General features: G+C 37.2%; 1 protein-coding gene across 4 annotated transcripts in view; it reads left to right on the top strand.

Moving 5' to 3' along the window:
- The window catches only part of TBK1 (TANK binding kinase 1), a 53,404-nt gene extending 36,805 nt beyond the window's left edge, over positions 1-16,599 (top strand). Inside the window, exons 11-22 of one of the 4 annotated variants that reach the window (XM_033221394.1) lie at positions 370-461; positions 2,919-3,020; positions 4,452-4,530; positions 6,266-6,334; positions 9,641-9,762; positions 9,857-9,933; positions 10,525-10,564; positions 11,106-11,207; positions 11,317-11,413; positions 12,117-12,223; positions 12,440-12,511; positions 15,808-16,599. In XM_033221394.1, coding sequence (XP_033077285.1) covers positions 370-461; positions 2,919-3,020; positions 4,452-4,530; positions 6,266-6,334; positions 9,641-9,762; positions 9,857-9,933; positions 10,525-10,564; positions 11,106-11,207; positions 11,317-11,413; positions 12,117-12,223; positions 12,440-12,511; positions 15,808-15,859 — 1,011 coding nt within the window. In that variant the 3' untranslated portion in view covers positions 15,860-16,599. The other 3 variants (XM_033221395.1, XM_033221396.1, XM_033221397.1) reach the window with 3 other exon arrangements.
- Positions 16,600-16,836: the final 237 nt, after the last annotated feature.

Genomic DNA, 16,836 nt, shown 5'->3' with positions numbered 1-16,836 from the left:
AGTGTATGTTATCAATAGTGGAAGCAATAACATGTATTGTGTCTCCATGTATGCCTATATGACTTAGGAAATTATTCACTTAAATTGATACCCTTTCCAAGTTATTTTGTGGGCTTTCTTTTTTACTTTTTATTCTTTCTTGAATTCATTATATAAGAAAATTCTCTCCTTTGAGACAGTGCATGTTTAGATAATGTTAAGGATAACATATTTATTATATTTATATCTATTTTTAACTCTTAGAAATTGGTTTGTTGTGTTTTTAATTAACCTGATAAAAATGTATAAGCTTGAATAATTTTGTATAAAAGTTTTTCTTACCCTGTACCACAATTAGCACCAAATATTGACATTTTATTTCTTTATTAGGCAATAACAGGGGTTGTGTGTTATGCCTGCAGAACTGCCAGTACCTTACTGCTTTATCAGGAATTAATGCGAAAGGGGATACGATGGCTGATGTGAGTAACAGATTGAAATTTTGAAATTGATTTTCATGTAGATGTTGCCCCATCACTGATATTTTCTCTCTTCAAACTAGTTAGGTACTTGATTTTTATTATAATACATTTGTTTCACATTTCATTTATAAAACATTTAGCAGCTCTTTTTTCATGAGTCCTACAATGACCTTGTGAAACAGAACAAATAGTATCTGAATTTTAAAACTTACACCACGCTATAGGATGTGATGGCAAATGCATTTCTTTTCCTAGGACCTTGACTCGGTTGTCATTTCACTATGTTAGAAGTCTTTGGCTTGTTAGAATCCAGTACAATCTGTACTTTCTAGCGTTTAAGTCCTCAGAGTCTTCCTTAATTTCCTACCATTTTCCCAAATGAAGTACACAGTCCTTTTTTATCACACCATATTTTTTTTTTCTTTTTGAGACAGGGTCTCACTGTCACCCCGGCTGGAGTGCAGTGGCACAATCACAGATCACTGCAGCCTGAAACTCCTGGCCTCAAGTGATGCTACCCCCTCAGCTTCCCAAGTACCTGGGACTACAGGCATGCCCCACCATGCCCAGCTAATTTTTTTTTTTTTAAGAGATGATGGTCTAGTTATGTTGCCCAGGCTGGTCTCAAACTCTTGGGCTCAAGCAATCAGCCCGCCTCAACTGGGATTATAGGCATGAGCCACCACACCCAGCCTTCACAACATTGAGATAATTCATATACTATTAATTCATGCATTTAAGCATACAGTTTAGTGGTTTTTATTATGTTCAGAGTTGTGCAGCCATCATCACTAATTTTAGAACATTTTCATCACCCCAGAAAGCATGTCTGCACCCATTAGTATTCACTCTCCATTTCCGCCTAAACAGCCCTGCCCTAGGCAACCACTAATATACCATTTGTCTGTTCCAGACATTTCATATAAATGAAATTATGCAATATGAATATATAATCTAATGAGCAATTTAAAAGTTAATTTTTAAAAACTAGACCACTTAATATAGTTATTCTAGATCAGAATAACTAATCATCTAGTTTAAATAGTTTCTTCCTGAAAGTGACTCTAAGAAATGTAAGATGGATATAATTTTTTCCTTTTTTATACTTTTCATGATCTAGAAACGTCATCTTTCCATCTGAAAAAAATGGAAAATACATAATCTCTTTTGGGATTTATGTTTATTTCTATACATCATTCAAAGCTTTTGAATTTTGCATACACATCATGGTGGCCTTGTGGCCTACAGATGCTAAGAACTTTGTTTTCTGCGCTGATGTCGCTACGTATGTGCCCTTGGACTGTAATGCTTTTGACAGTTTATGTATGCCTACCTCATACCCACCCCTTCTTGCAAAAATGTATATGAAGCATTTCATCACTCTTTTTAGGCTCCTTCTTTTTTTCTGTTAGCATTATATGAAACCCATAAATTTGTGTTTATATTTTTCACTGTGTTCACATATCTAAGTTCCTAAGCCTATGCCTTTTTGTTCCACTAATAATCTTCCTTGTTTTTACTGGTTTCTGGAAAAATCTCTATGTACTAATATTCATTTTCTCTCTTATCTACCGTCAGTCGCTGATCCATGAAGCTTTTATTCCTTTTACTTACTAGTTTATAGTCCAATAAGTCATGAGAAAATAGTTTTAATGTAAACCACTGTTGGCAAACATTTTCTTTAAAGATTCAGTCTAATATTTTAGACTTTGTGGGCTGCGTATGGTCTCTTCTTTGTTTTTACAGTCTTTAAAAGTGTAATGTTAGCTCATGGGCCATATAAAAGCAGGCCTAAAGTCTTAGTTTGTTGATCCCTGATGTAGATCAAAAGCCCTTCAATTGTATATTACTGTGTCATCCTTCTTCAGAGATCACATCATAAGTTGAGCATCCCTAATAAAAAAAATTCCCTAATAAAAAAGTCACAACTTTTTGCTCAAAGTTTATGCTCAAAGGAAATACTCATTGGAACATTTTGGATTCTCAGATTAGGGATGCTTAACCAGTATGTATATATGCAAATATTCCAAAATCCAAAATCTGAAACACTTCTGGTCCCAAGAATTTCAGATAAGAGATATTCAACCTGTAATTGGTTTGAAGTATGAATCAAACAGTAGTCTACTATGAGTAGTAAAAATTAATTCTGGTGGTATAAACTGTAATGCTCTACAAACTATTTGTGTAATTGTAGATTAGTTTTTACTTCTTAATGTAATATTAATACCTTAGGTTTCTAAACTGTTAACCTAAGTAGTAATGGTTTATGAAAATATGAGTTCCCTAGATATACATAAGGGTTACAGAAATGCTTTTAATAATAGTGTCTCAAAAAGTGTGAATTGACTAATATCAAGAATATTGTTATAAAATGTTTTTGAACAGTAGTACTGCAGTATAATTAGTGAAAGATAAGAAAAAGTAACTCCTTACGTAAAAAAAATTTTCTTTTTTTAGTGAATTAATTAAAGATGATTACAATGAAACTGTTCACAAAAAGACAGAAGTTGTGATCACATTGGATTTCTGTATCAGAAACATTGAAAAAACTGTGAAAGTGTGAGTAGACTACTTCCTTACTAGTAGGGGTTAAATTATTAAATGTTCCATTTCTGTTTAATTGATTTAATTATCCTTGGCACAATATGGCATGCTGTGCTAGGGTTTATATTAAAGATCAGCGGCTGGGCACGGTAGCTCATGCCTGTAATCCGAGCACTTTGGGAGGCCAAGGTGGGTGGATCACGAGGTCAAGAGATCCAGCCCGTCTTGGCCAACACGGTGAAACCCTGTCTCTACTAAAAATACAAAAATTAGCTGGGTGTGATGGTGCACACCTGTAGTCCCAGCTACTCGGGAGGCTGAGGCAGGAGAATCACTTGAACCCAGAAGGCAGAGGTTGCAGTGAGCTGAGATTGTGCCACTGCACTCCAGCCTGGTGACAGAGCAAGACTCCATCTCAAAGAATAAAATAAAGATCAGCCTTAGATTAGTGATTACTTCATCATCACAAAGGCAAAAATGCCAGTTTTCTTGGTAAGAAATGAACACCATCTGTTAGTGGCATTTCCTCCCAGCCACTGGGTAGGAAAAGGTAGTGGGAAAAACATCTCATTTCTATCTTGTAAAACAGAAACTGTGAATAAGAAAATAGGAAACCTGTAATCAACAAAGGAAATAGGAGGAGGTATTCTAGAACAGCCTTTTAGTAGTATTTTTAGAAGTATAGGAATTACTTTTAGTTTATTCTTACTTGTGAATCTTATTCTTGAGAACGTGTTTTGAAAGAATGATATTTTTAACTGCCCCCTTTCTAGAATATACTATTTGTGCTGCAGAGGAAATACAATAAATGAAATCAGTAATCACTATTGACCTTCATTAATTCTGAAATGTATTTTTACTATTATCCTGACATATGATTACTTGAAATTAATTGGTCTTTTCTGTTTTATCCATCCTTTGATCTGCAAATTTAAAATAGAAGAAGATAAAATTCCTTCTTCAGGCAGGCATCATGGTTTTGTTGTTGTTGTTGTTGTTTTTTGAGACAGAGTCTCACTCTGTCATGTAGGCTGGAGTGCAGTCGCGCAATCTCTGCTCATTGCAACCTCCGCCTCCTGGGTTCAAGTGATTCTCCTGCCTCAGCCTCCCAAGTAGCTGGGACTACAGGCGCATGCCACCACACCCGGCTAATTTTTTGTGTGTATTTTTAGTAGAGATGGGGTTTTACCACGTTAGCCAGGATGGTTTCCATCTCCTGACCTCATGATCTTCCCACCTCCCAAGGTGCTGGGATTACAGGCGTGAGCTACCACGCCTGGCCAGCATCAGGTTTTTTTTTAACAATCTGCTGGCTTACAGACTTTGAATCAATTTTTTACTTTTAAATGGTTATGATGAAAGCTCAAATTATTATTTATAAAGCATCTTTTTAAAACTGTGTATTGATTATACTCATTTAATTTTCTCTTTTGACTTTTCATATAGATATGAAAAGTTAATGAAGATCAACCTAGAAGCAGCAGAGTTAGGTGAAATTTCAGACATACACACCAAATTGTTGAGAGTAAGTATTTACAAAATTATGAAAATTGTAAGCTCATAACCTATTCCTTTGCTGGCACTATTAGATTTAAACGTTCTTAGGTGCTAGGCATGATATTACACACCTGTGGTTGCAGCTACTCAGGAGGCCGAGGCAGGAGGATCACTTGAACTGAGGCATTAAAGGCTGCCCCGAGTTATGATGGTGCCACTGCACCCTAGCCTGGGCAACAGCACGAAATCTTGTCTGTAAAATAAATAATTTAAATAAATAAACTTATAGAGATGATGTTTCTCACTGCAGAGAAAGAATATTTTCCAATCTTTAGAAGCTTCTTTACAATATTAAATACTATTACTGCCTTGAAATTTTTTGTAACATATTCAAATGCCTACTGTAATTTCAACCTCTCTCTCTGTCTCTCTCTCTCTCAGTGTTTAAATCCATAATGCTCTTGTGTTGTTGCTGTGGCAGTTAAAGCAAGTTCATAAATGTAATTTCACATGCAGTTGAATGTAAAGTGCTTGAGCTTGTTTAGAAATAGATTTAAATTAGGCTGGGCACGGTGGCTTATGCCTGTAATTCCAGCACTTTGGGAAGCCAAGGCAGGTGGATCACCTGAGGTCAGGAGTTCGAGACCAGCCTGGCCAACACGGTGAAACCCTGTGTCGTTAGCTGCGTGTGGTGGTGGGCGCCTGTAATCCCAGCTGCTTGGGAGGCTGAGGCAGGAGAATCACTTGGACCCAGGAGGCGGAGGTTTCAGTGAGCCAAGATCACGCCATTGCACTCCATCCTGTGTGACAAAAGCAAAACTCCCATCTCAAAAAAAAAAAAAAATTAAATTAGAAAATATTATCAGAGTTTTTTCTAAAATAAAAAGGAAAGAAAGATTTGAGATCCTCAAGGCAGTAAGCACTTCTATAACTAGAAAAAGAAATGAAGACAAGTCTCTACCCTGCTAAAAAATACAAAAGAATCTCAGGGAGTCTTTGAATCTCTTATTAAAATGTATTATAGAAGTGCACAGGTTTATATATTAGTAATCAGTGAGAGCTGATTACTAATCCCAGACCTGCCCCATTTACCTGCCTACTCATGGTTGGCTACTTAAGCAAGGCCTTTTAATTCTTTGCATCCTTGGTTTCTTTTTCAGCAATTTCTTACCCTGCCCATCTTATGGGTTGTTGTACTAATTAAATGAGATAAATAAAAATACTGTACTCTTGGCTGGGTGTGGTGGCTCACACTGTAATCCCAGCACTTTGGGAGGCTGAGTTGGATCACTTGAGTCCAGGAATTCAAGACCAGCCTGGGCAACATGACAAAACCCCATCTCTACAAAAAATACCAAAAAATTAGCCAGGCATGGTGGTGCACGCCTGTAGACCCAGCTACTTGGGAGGCTGAGATGGGAGGATCACTTGAGCCCAGGAGGCGAAGGTTACAGTGAGCCGAGATCATGCCACTTGCACTCCAGCCTGGGTGATAGAGCCAAGACTGTCTCAAAATAAATAAATAAATGTATTGTAGTCTTGCAAGCTTTTAGTAGTTGAAGTCTTCTTTCATAAGAATGGATGTTAAATTAAAAGTAAAAGGAACTTGATACAATATCCTTTTCACTTTCCAGCTTAGGCTGATGTTTAGTTGTTTCTTTTCCTCAGTTTTAGATCTCAAACAGTGGTTTTCAAAATATGAGTAATGAACAACTAGTAGGTTATGAAGTTGAGTGCATTGTAATCAGCAATGTATTTTTCAGTGGAACAGAAGAGAAAATGTCAGAATGCGTCACATAAGGAAATCATTATTAATGAAACTTTGGATTCAGGTATATACACGCTTTAAATGTTACTGAGTTAAAACAGTGAGTTTCTTACTATGAGTTCTGGTCAAGAAAGTTTGAAAAACACAGCTATAGAATAAAGTGATTAAAAGTCAGAAAGCACAAAATAGTCTTCCCCAGTATTTGTCTGCATTTAAATATAGGCAGCCATATTGCTGTCAGTGTTTTATATTCTTTCTCTGTTTTCACCCTAGAACATGATTTACTTGCTCATAGGCCTCGTGGACATTTATTTCCAGGGCCAGCATCGTTTGAGCACTTTAAATCAAAATTAATATATTTTCTTTTGGGGATCTCAAAATGTTTCTCATTTTTGTGACATTCCTGTGAGATTGAGATTTCTTTAAAAAAAAAAAAAAAAAAACAGAGTTTCCCTCTTGTTGCCCAGGCTAGAGTGCAATGGCACAATCTCGGCTCACCGCAGCCTCCACCTCCTGGGTTCAAGCGATTCTCCTGCCTCAGCCTCCCAAGTAGCTGGGATTACAGGCATGTGCCACCACGCCCAGCTAATTTTGTATTTTTAGTAGACACGAGGTTTCTCCATGTTGGTCAGGCTGGTCTGGAACTCCCAACCTCAAGTGATCTGCCCGCCTTGGCCTCCCAAAGTGCTGGGATTTCAGGCATGAGCCACCTCACCCGACCAAAATTAAGATTTCTTATGAGAAAGCATAGATGACTAATAGCTTGAGGTAATGGAGTCTTATGACATCAGGACTTCTCACTTCAAACCAACTACTTTTCCCTAGATTTCATTTTTTCTCTTTTTCTTTTCTTTTTTTTTTTTTTTAGTAGAGACAAAGTTTCACCGTGGTCTCGATCTCCTGACCTTGTGATCTGCCCCCTCGGCCTCCCAAAGTGCTGGGATTACAGGCGTGAGCCACCGCACCCGGCCTCTTTTTCTTTTTTTTGAGATGGAGTCTCGCTCTGTCGCCAGGCTGGAGTGCAATGGCACGATCTCGGCTCACTGCAAATTCTGCCTCCTGGGTTTGTGCCATTCTCCTGCCTCAGCCTCCTGTGCCTGGCTTCCTATTGGAGACCTTAAAGAAATTTTTCCCACACAAAAGTAAAATTTATAAGTGGAAAAAATACCACATATATTCTGCACCCAGAAAATGATTCTTAAAAGTTTTTATCCATTGCCCTGCAGCAGTGGTTCTCAGAGCGACTCCTGGGTCACAGGGCTCAGTGGTTTACACCTGTAATCCCAGAACTTTGGGAGGCTGAGGTGGGCGGATCACTTGAGGCCAGGAGTTTGAGACCAGCCTGGCCAACATGGTGAAACCCTGTCTCTACTAAAAATACAAAAATTAACCGGTGTAGTGGCAGACGCTTGTAATCCCAGCTACTGGGGAGGCTGAGGCAAGAGAATCACTTGAACCTGGGAGATGGAGGTTGCTGTGAGCCGAGATCATGCCACTGCACTCCAGCCTGGGCGACAGAGACCCTGTCTCAAAAAATAAAAAATAAGAAGAGTGGCTTCTGGGCCAGCAGCTTCAGCCTCACATGGGAACTTATTAGAAATGCACATTTTGGGACCCCACCTCGGATATGTTGAGTCAGCAACTCAGCTGGCAGAACCCAGCAAAGGCCCTTTTTAATAAGCCTTCCAGGTGATTCTTATGCTGCTAAAATTTGGGTAATCACTCTTTTCATTTTCTTGTATATGTATTATTAAATGATTGTTACTCTACAAACATATGGTTGTTATTTTTACTTTTTGTATAACATTATAGTGTAGGCATTTTCCAGGTTTTTTTGGTAACACCATTTTCTTAATGATACCGTGTTGCAGCCAGTGGATTTATTACAGTCTTACTTATTATTCCTCTACTGTTGGTACTTTAGTTTGCTTTTCACTCTTCTATGTAATGCTGTAAGAAATGACTTTTCCCATAAACTGTTTTCCATATATTGGATGTATAAGTTAACACATTTTAAACATTAATGTTAAAAAAGACACAAAGCATAAAAACCAAGATATATATTTGATCATATAAAAATTTAAGCCAGGCACAGTGGCTCATACCTATAATCCCAGCACTTTGGGAGGCCAAGGTGGGGGTAGACTGGTTGAGCTCAGGAGTTCAAGACCAGTCTAGGCAACACGGTGAAACCCCATCTCTACCAAAAAAAAAAAAAAAAAAAAATTCTCAAGGCGTGATGGCACGCACTTGTAGTCCCATCTACTCAGGAGGCTTAAGTTGAGAGGATAACTTGAACTCAGAAGGCAGAGGTTGCAGGGAGCTGAGATTACACCACTGCACTCCAGCCTGGGTGACAGAATGAGACTCTGTTTCAAAAATAAAATAAAAATTTAAGATCTCTATATGTTTAAAAAATGCTAGAACACAAATAAGTTGGGAAAATGTGATAAAGGGTTTTTTATAAAAATAACTCATACAAATTGATAAGGAAAATAGTCTGCAAAAAATAGATGAGCAAAGAACATTTAGAGACAATTTATAAATGAAGAAAATATATCTGGTGAAAACACTCTTGAAAAAAAATGCTCAAATCCAATAGCAAGAAAAAATTGCTTGTTAAAACAGTAAGATACTATTTTTGTCTTTCAGATTTTCAAGGCTTAAAAAATTATAATTCCAGTGCTGACAAGAGTGTGGTTTAAAGAGCACCCTTGTTTTTTGCTAGTGGCAATGTCAGCTGCTACTGACAACATTATTTGAAAGGCAATAGTGTGTATCAGGACCTTTAAAATATTTGGACTTATTTATCCTTTAAGCCTAACCTTCATCCTTTCTTCATAAATTTTAGAAATACTGTATGCATTTCTGTGGTAGGTAAGTGATAAATTTCCTAAGCTTAAAATGAACAGAATCTTAGGTGAGGTTTCTTTTCATTTTCTGTTTTTGAGAGGAGTTGCTTTGGTTTGGCCTCTTAAGAAGAGCACAAATCTTGCTACCTACACAGTTGATACTTGGGACTGTTCTAGTAGTTCTATTTAATTTTCACAACAGGGCTGTGAGATGGAGAATTAACCACTTTTTATGGATAAGGAAACAAGATTAGAAGTATTTTACATGTGGTTTTAGAAGGGTATTGAATGAAATGTTTTATAAGATGTACTAGTGCTGGTCTCATGTTTTATTATACTGTACCCCTGGTGGAAATCAATGTGAGGAACTCTTGTATTTAAAAATGGAAATAATTACTGTGCCTTTGAATTGAAGTAATCTACAAAAGAAATGTGGTCCACACTTTAGACTTTGTTGGTACTGTGATAATCATTTCTGGCTTTTGGCAACCTGGATCTGAACCTTTGGTTTTATTTAGCTTTCCAGTTCTCAGGGAACAATAGAAACCAGTCTTCAGGATATTGACAGCAGATTATCTCCAGGTGGATCGCTGGCAGATGCATGGGCACATCAAGAAGGCACTCACCCAAAAGATAGAAAGTAGGTTATAGCTTTGTGCGTAGTTTCTGCTCTTATTAATGTCCTTTTTCACATTGACTCAGTTAATTTATTTGAGTTTTTCTTCCTTAAATAGTGTGGAAAAACTACGAGTCCTGTTAAATTGCATGACAGAGATTTACTATCAGTTCAAAAAAGACAAAGCAGAACGTAGTAAGTAAAATTTGCTGTTTGTTAATTTAATAAATCCTTCTTAGTAATTAGTTATAATTCAGTTAAATTAATTTGGCATATGTGTAAGGGCAGCTTCTTAAACTCTTTGTTTCGGAGATGCGATTCTGTCAGGAAAAAGGTTGATTGTGTTAAAAAAAAAAAAAAAAAAACTATCCTTAAAATCAACCTTTTGGATACTTTAAATCAGGGTCATGAACTCCAGAACCTCTAAAGGCCAGGCAGGTAACAAAGGAATGAGATTGGCCAGTGGGGACTCATCTACAGGGGAGAGCCACTACTCAGATTCACCAAAGGTATTGCCCAGTCTTCCCATTTCTCAGAAAAAGCTAGAAATACAGAATTTGTTAGAAATATCTTGATTTTTAAATGTTAACAGTTAATTGCTTTTTACATTGTTATTTACAGACCAAATAAAAGCACCTGTGGGCCATAAGAAGCCCATGAGCCACAAATCTATGACATCTGCTTCAAACTCTTAGCCTTTTTGAAGCAGTGATCTCGAAAGAAAATATGTTGTGTATAATGATATGATTCTACATTAACAACAGTAATATATGTTCCTATTTCTAGGACTAGCTTATAATGAAGAACAAATCCACAAATTTGATAAGTAAGTATCCAGATTATGTTTAATAATTAGTTATTTTTGGTGCTATTTTGGTTATCTTTATTAGGATTCTTCTTAAAGTTGAAATTAATTACAATTAAAAGTACATTTTAATCTTGATTTTACAGGATTGTTACAATATGTACACATTTTTGAGGTTCACACATCTGCTCCCTAATTGGGAAGTTACCATGATGGAAGAAGGAGAGGGGAGAAAGATTACTGTTCCAGTCAGTCACCTTCTGCCTCATGTGCTCTGATTACAGAAGGACAGATAATAGAGCACAGGCGAGGGCCGACTTAACCACCATCTTAACTTTAACCTCATTCAATAGGCATTTTTTTTTACATCCATTTTGAACCTTCTCTTTATCTTCTTGCTGCTATAATGTCTTAGAAACGTTTACTTTCTACTGTAAATACTCTAAAGCCACAACAATCATTATAAGAAAAAGATACGTTTCATATATTTGAAAATTTATAAATATCGAAAGTAGAAACAGTGACATTGGTTTAAGCCTCTTGGATTATTTCTAAATTACAGGCAAAAACTGTATTACCATGCAACCAAAGCTATGACGCACTTTACAGATGAATGTGTTAAAAAGTACGAGGCATTTTTGAGTAAGTCAGAAGAATGGATGAGGTGGGTAAACTTTTGGAATAATTAGTGGTTGACTGCACAATATAAATGTACATTTGAAGTAAGAATGTTTCACTAGACTGCATATCAGTTGATTCTTCTTGGTTTTCAGAAAGATGCTTCATCTTAGGAAACAGTTATTATCTCTGACTAATCAGTGTTTTGATATTGAAGAAGAAGTATCAAAATATCAAGACTATACTAATGAGGTAGGTACAGCTATCAAAAGAAAAAAAGCTTTTTTCTCATTAGGAAAAATTAAAATTCTTCTCAGTTTATAACTGATAGTGATTGACAGGGAAGAAATGGGATATAATGTGCCTACATTCAGTTCTACCCACCAATTTTTAATATGTATTTCGAGCCAAGTTTTAAGAATGTAGATGTTGGCCGGGCGCGGTGGCTCAAGCCTGTAATCCCAGCACTTTGGGAGGCCGAGACGGGCGGATCACTAGGTCAGGAGATCGAGACCATCCTGGTGGTGAAACCCCGTCTCTACTAAAAATACAAAAACTAGCCGGGCGAGGTGGCGGGCGCCTGTAGTCCCAGCTACTCGGGAGGCTGAGGCAGGAGAATGGCGTAAACCCAGGAGGCGGAGCTTGCAGTGAGCTGAGATCCGGCCACTGCACTCCAGTCCGGGCGACAGAGCGAGACTCCGCCTCAAAAAAAAAAAAGAATGTAGATGTTTTACAACTAAAAACAGCTGATAAACCATCCTTTTATCAACTATAAGAAAAGTTTCTTTCTTAAAAGTGTGTTGATTTAAGTATTGTATCATTGATAGTTTTGAAATCAAAATTTAAAGTTTTTATAAAGGACTTATTAAAAGCTGTAACACTTGATGTCAGATCTGTAGTAAGTACTTTTGTTCTGTGATTAATGTGGGTTTTTTTTCTTTTTTGGATGTTTTAGTTACAAGAAACTCTGCCTCAGAAAATGTTTGCCGCTTCCAGTGGAATCAAACATACCATGACCCCAATTTATCCAAGTTCTAACACATTAGTAGAAATGACTCTTGGGTAAGAAACTCATCATTTGGAAACTGTAGTGTTTCCATTTGCTTTCATTGCAGTTTGTGCTCTTGCTCTTACATTTTGAAATTTTTTGTTTGTTGTAATACAATGTTTAATAAAGTTATTTATTGACTAGTTAAATTTAGAAAACTGAAATATAAACATCATTCTAAAACATTTGCATACTTTTTTTGAGCAAAAGTGCTTGTTTATTTTATATAGTATGAAGAAATTAAAGGAAGAGATGGAAGGGGTGGTTAAAGAACTTGCTGAAAATAACCACATTTTAGAAAGGTGAGTAATACAAAAATAATTATTGTGATTTTCTTTGCAATTGAGTTCATACACATCTGTACTTATATCTTCCCTGTGTCGATAGATTCAGCAGTGGTAAAGGGTCGGAAAGTCAGAACTAAGTTTTTTCTCTCTATGATTGCGTATTTGTGATGCCTTTTAATGGTTGATTAGTTCCATTTTATAGAAGCACTGGTTAATCGAATTACTTGCTTATTTGAATTGTAAAGATCAAACTCTATTTACATTATTTTTATAACTTAATTCATTGGAATCATAATTTTCAATTTGGTGAGTCAGAGTTGCTTGTTAAGATACCAGAACTCTGGTGCTGAGTAGCTTACAGAGTCCTCTGCACACATCCTTGCAGGTGAAAGCCATAGGTAAGTGCAGTACTTTGAGGAGCTAGGTGTCTGCTTATTATCAGCAAAATCCTAATAGAGAAGGCCAAAAGAGATTTGAAAACCTGAAGAGGCAATAAAGCAATTTTTGGATGGCTGTTTTCCTTATCCTGATTCCTCAGAGAAATTAAGTCATATTTGGCTCTTTAATAAAACCCTTCCTTTTTCAAGCCTTTAGGTGCTCCTCTATGGGTTCTCAAACCCTTGTAATGCTAATAAAAATATTTCACATTTGGCCGGGCACGGTGGCTCACACCTGTAATCCTAGCACTTTGGGAAGCCGAGGCAGGCAGATTGCCTGAGCTCAGGGGTTCAAGACCAGCCTAGGCAACATGGCAAAATGCTGTCTCTACCAAAAATACAAAAATTAGCCGGGCATGGTGGTGCACACCTGTAATCCCAGCTACTGGGGAGGCTGAGGCACGAGGAATCACCTGAATCTGGGAGGTGGAGGTTACAGTGAGCCAAGATCATGCCACTGCACTCCAGCCTGGGTTGACAGAGCGAGACTCTGTCTCAAAAAAAAAAAAAAAAAAAAGGATATGGAATTTTGGGTCAGAGAGTATGCCAATTTAAATTGTGCTGGGTTTTACTAATTTGGTTGTTTTTTTTTTTTTTTTTTTTCCTGAGACAGAGTTTCTCTGTTGCCCAGCCTGGAGTCCAATGGCACAACCTCAGCTCACTTAACCTCCACCTCACAGGTTCAAGTGATTCTCCTGCCTCAGCCTCCCGAGTAGCTGGGATTACAGGCACCCACCACCACACCCAGCTAGTTTTTTGTATTTTTAGTGGAGATGGGGTTTCACCATGTTGGCCATGCTGGTCTTGAACTCCTGACCTCAGGTGATCCACCCACCTCAGTCTACCAAAGTGCTGGGATTACAGGCATGAGCCACCGCACCCGGTCAATTTTGTTCTTTAAAAGGATGTTTGTTATAGTCCTAAACAGACAAAACTTACGCATTTGGCAACACTGAATGTATAATGTCTTTTAAACGTTTGCCAATTTGTTTAGTAAAAACTGAGATCTTATTTTAATTTATATTTCTGTGGTTTATAGTGCTGTCAAACATCGTTTAATATGTTTGTTCAATTTCCATTTGGGGGGGAATTACTCGTTAATTTTTTAAAATATTTTTCTTGTTCATAGTAATTATCCAACTTTTTTATAGTATCCAGTTTACAGTTTCTTCACAGCTTTAGCTAAATCCTTTCAGGCTTAAAGATCACCAAGTAGAAGAGACTATAAAGATGTGCTTTTTTTTTTTTTTTGAGACAGAGTCTCACTGTGTCGCCAGGCTGGAGTGCAGCGGTGCGATCTTGACTCACTATAACCTCTGCTTCCCGAGTTCAAGCGATTCTCCTGCCTCAACTTCCCAAGTAGCTGGGACTACAGGCGCATGCCATCATGCCCAGCTGATTTTTGTATTTTTAGTAGAGAGAGGGTTTCACCATGTTGGCCAGGATGGTCTCGATCTCTTGACCTCGTGATCCACCTGCCTCGGCCTCCCTAAGTGCTGGGACTACGGGTGTGAGCCACCGTGCCCGGCCAAAGATGTGCTTGTAACAAACTTTTATATTTAACCACTTATTCCTTGAGGAATAAAATCCCAACTTCCTAAACCACATTTAGTAAGTCAATTCCTCCTATGTTTTATTTGCAGATTTCTTGACAATATATGGGTGATATAACATGGCATAATCTTAACTTAAATATTAAGTGCCAAAACTAGTAATGGAAGCCAGATTTTGTTCAGAGTATTACACTACTCTGTCTCCATGTGGATAACCCACTATCACTTCAAATTTTTTTTTGAATCTAAAATCATCTGTCCTAACTCAATTTTCCCTGTAATCTCCTTAGTCCTGTTCGAAGGTACCACCTTTCTCCTATTCCCTTAAACATAAATTATTTTAGACACTTAATCTTCTTTATTCCCTCTCAACAAGTTTGGCTCCCATATTTCCCCTCGTCACCCTCATTCAGATTTCCTTTCCCTTTCATATGTGATGTATGGTAATAACCAACCTATTTTTTTCTTAACCCCAAGCTCTTCCCATCTGTCTTGGGTATTACAGCCAAAATCATCTTTCAGAATACTGATGTAATCATACGACTTATTTGGCTCAAAAGTTTCTAAACTCCTGTTACCTAAAAAGTCAAGTCTAAATTTATACTCCATTCAAAGAGTATAATAGTCTGGTTCCAGCCTGTTCACCCAACTTTACTTCCCACTGCTCCCCAAGATAGCACTGTGTTCTCTAGCAAGGTATCATTTCTCAGCTTCCGTTGGGTACGTCACACTCCCAACTTGGAAACCTTTTTTTTTTTTTTTTTTGAGACAAAGTCTCACTACTCTGTTACCCAGGCTAGAGTGTGGTGGCATGATCCCGGCTCACTGCAACCTCTGCCTCCTGGGTTCAAGCAGTTCTCCTGCCTCAGCCTCCTGAGTAACTGGGACTATAGGCTCGTGCCACCACACCCAGCTAATTTTTGTATTTTTAGTAGAGAAGGAGTTTTGCCATATAGGCCAAGCTGGTCTCAAACTCGTGACCTCAAGTGATCCTCCTGCCTCGGCCTCCCAAAGTGCTGGGATTGCAGGCGTGAGCCACCACGCCCTGCCCCAACTCTATCTTAGTTTATAAATCCCACCCCACCAGAAAGTAATTATCCAGTTCTTACTAACAGTTTCTTAATTACATCATTACGTTGGTTTTTCATGTATTTATGATAATACCATGCTGTTCCAGTAAGAAATGGAACAAATGGTAGTTGCTTAAACTCTTTAAAAATAAATAGCTATTTATTCCTCTGAAAAGTATTTTAAGGTTGGGGGCCTTTATATATAAATTCAACTTTTGAGATTACCTTTTTTCTTTTTCTGTGTGTTTTAGGTTTGGCTCTTTAACCATGGATGGTGGCCTTCGCAACGTTGACTGTCTTTAGCTTTCTAATAGAAGTTTGAGAAAAGTTTCTGTTTGCACAAGAAAATAATGCTTGGGCATTAAATGAATGCCTTTATATTTAGTCACTTGTTTCTACAATTCAGTATTTGATGTGGTCATGTAAATATGTACAATATTGTAAATACATAAAAAATATATAAATTTTTGGCTGCTGTGAAGATGTAATTTTATCTTTTAACATTTATAATTATATGAGGAAATTTGACCTCAGTGAGCACGAGAAGAAAGCCATGACCGACCAATGTGTTGACATACTGATCCTCTACTCTGAGTGGGGCTAAATAAGGCATTTTCTCTGACTGCCTACTGGAAATATTTTTAAGTGGAACCAAAATAGGCATCCTTACAAATCAGGAAGACTGAGTTGACACGTTTGTAAATGGTAGCACGGTGGCTACTGTGAGTGGGGAGCAGAACCGCACCACTGTTATACTGGGATAACAATTTTTTTGAGAAGGATAAAGTGGCATTATTTTATTTTACAAGGTGCCCAGATCCCAGTTATCCTTGTATCCATGTAATTTCAGATGAATTATTAAGCAGACATTTTAAAGTGAATTCATTATTAAAAACTACTCATTTTTTTCCTTTGGCCATAAATGTATAATTGTCATTAAAATTCTAAGGTCATTTCAACTGTTTTAAGCTGTATATTTCTTTACTTTAATTCTGCTTACTATTTCATGGAAAAAAATAAATTTCTCAATTTTACTGTAAAGAGTTCATGTGTTTCTATGTATTCAGTTTGTGAAGCAAAAGTTATCTTTTGAAAGTAACAATATAGATGGTAATCATAAACTACTCTCAGAATATTGGATGTAGGGACAATTTTGTATCTCTTCTAAACCCACTAATTCTAAATTTAGTATAGAAGTTCTTTCATATACTTAGGGTATACAAATTGAAAAGGAACATTTTCTTTCTTTTTTTTTTTTTTTTTTTGAGACAAGTCTCGCT

This window comes from Trachypithecus francoisi, unplaced genomic scaffold (assembly GCF_009764315.1).
Source record: "Trachypithecus francoisi isolate TF-2019V2 unplaced genomic scaffold, Tfra_2.0 Lachesis_group11, whole genome shotgun sequence".
Taxonomy (NCBI): domain Eukaryota; kingdom Metazoa; phylum Chordata; class Mammalia; order Primates; family Cercopithecidae; genus Trachypithecus; species Trachypithecus francoisi.
This window is presented reverse-complemented; position numbering and strand designations above follow the sequence as displayed.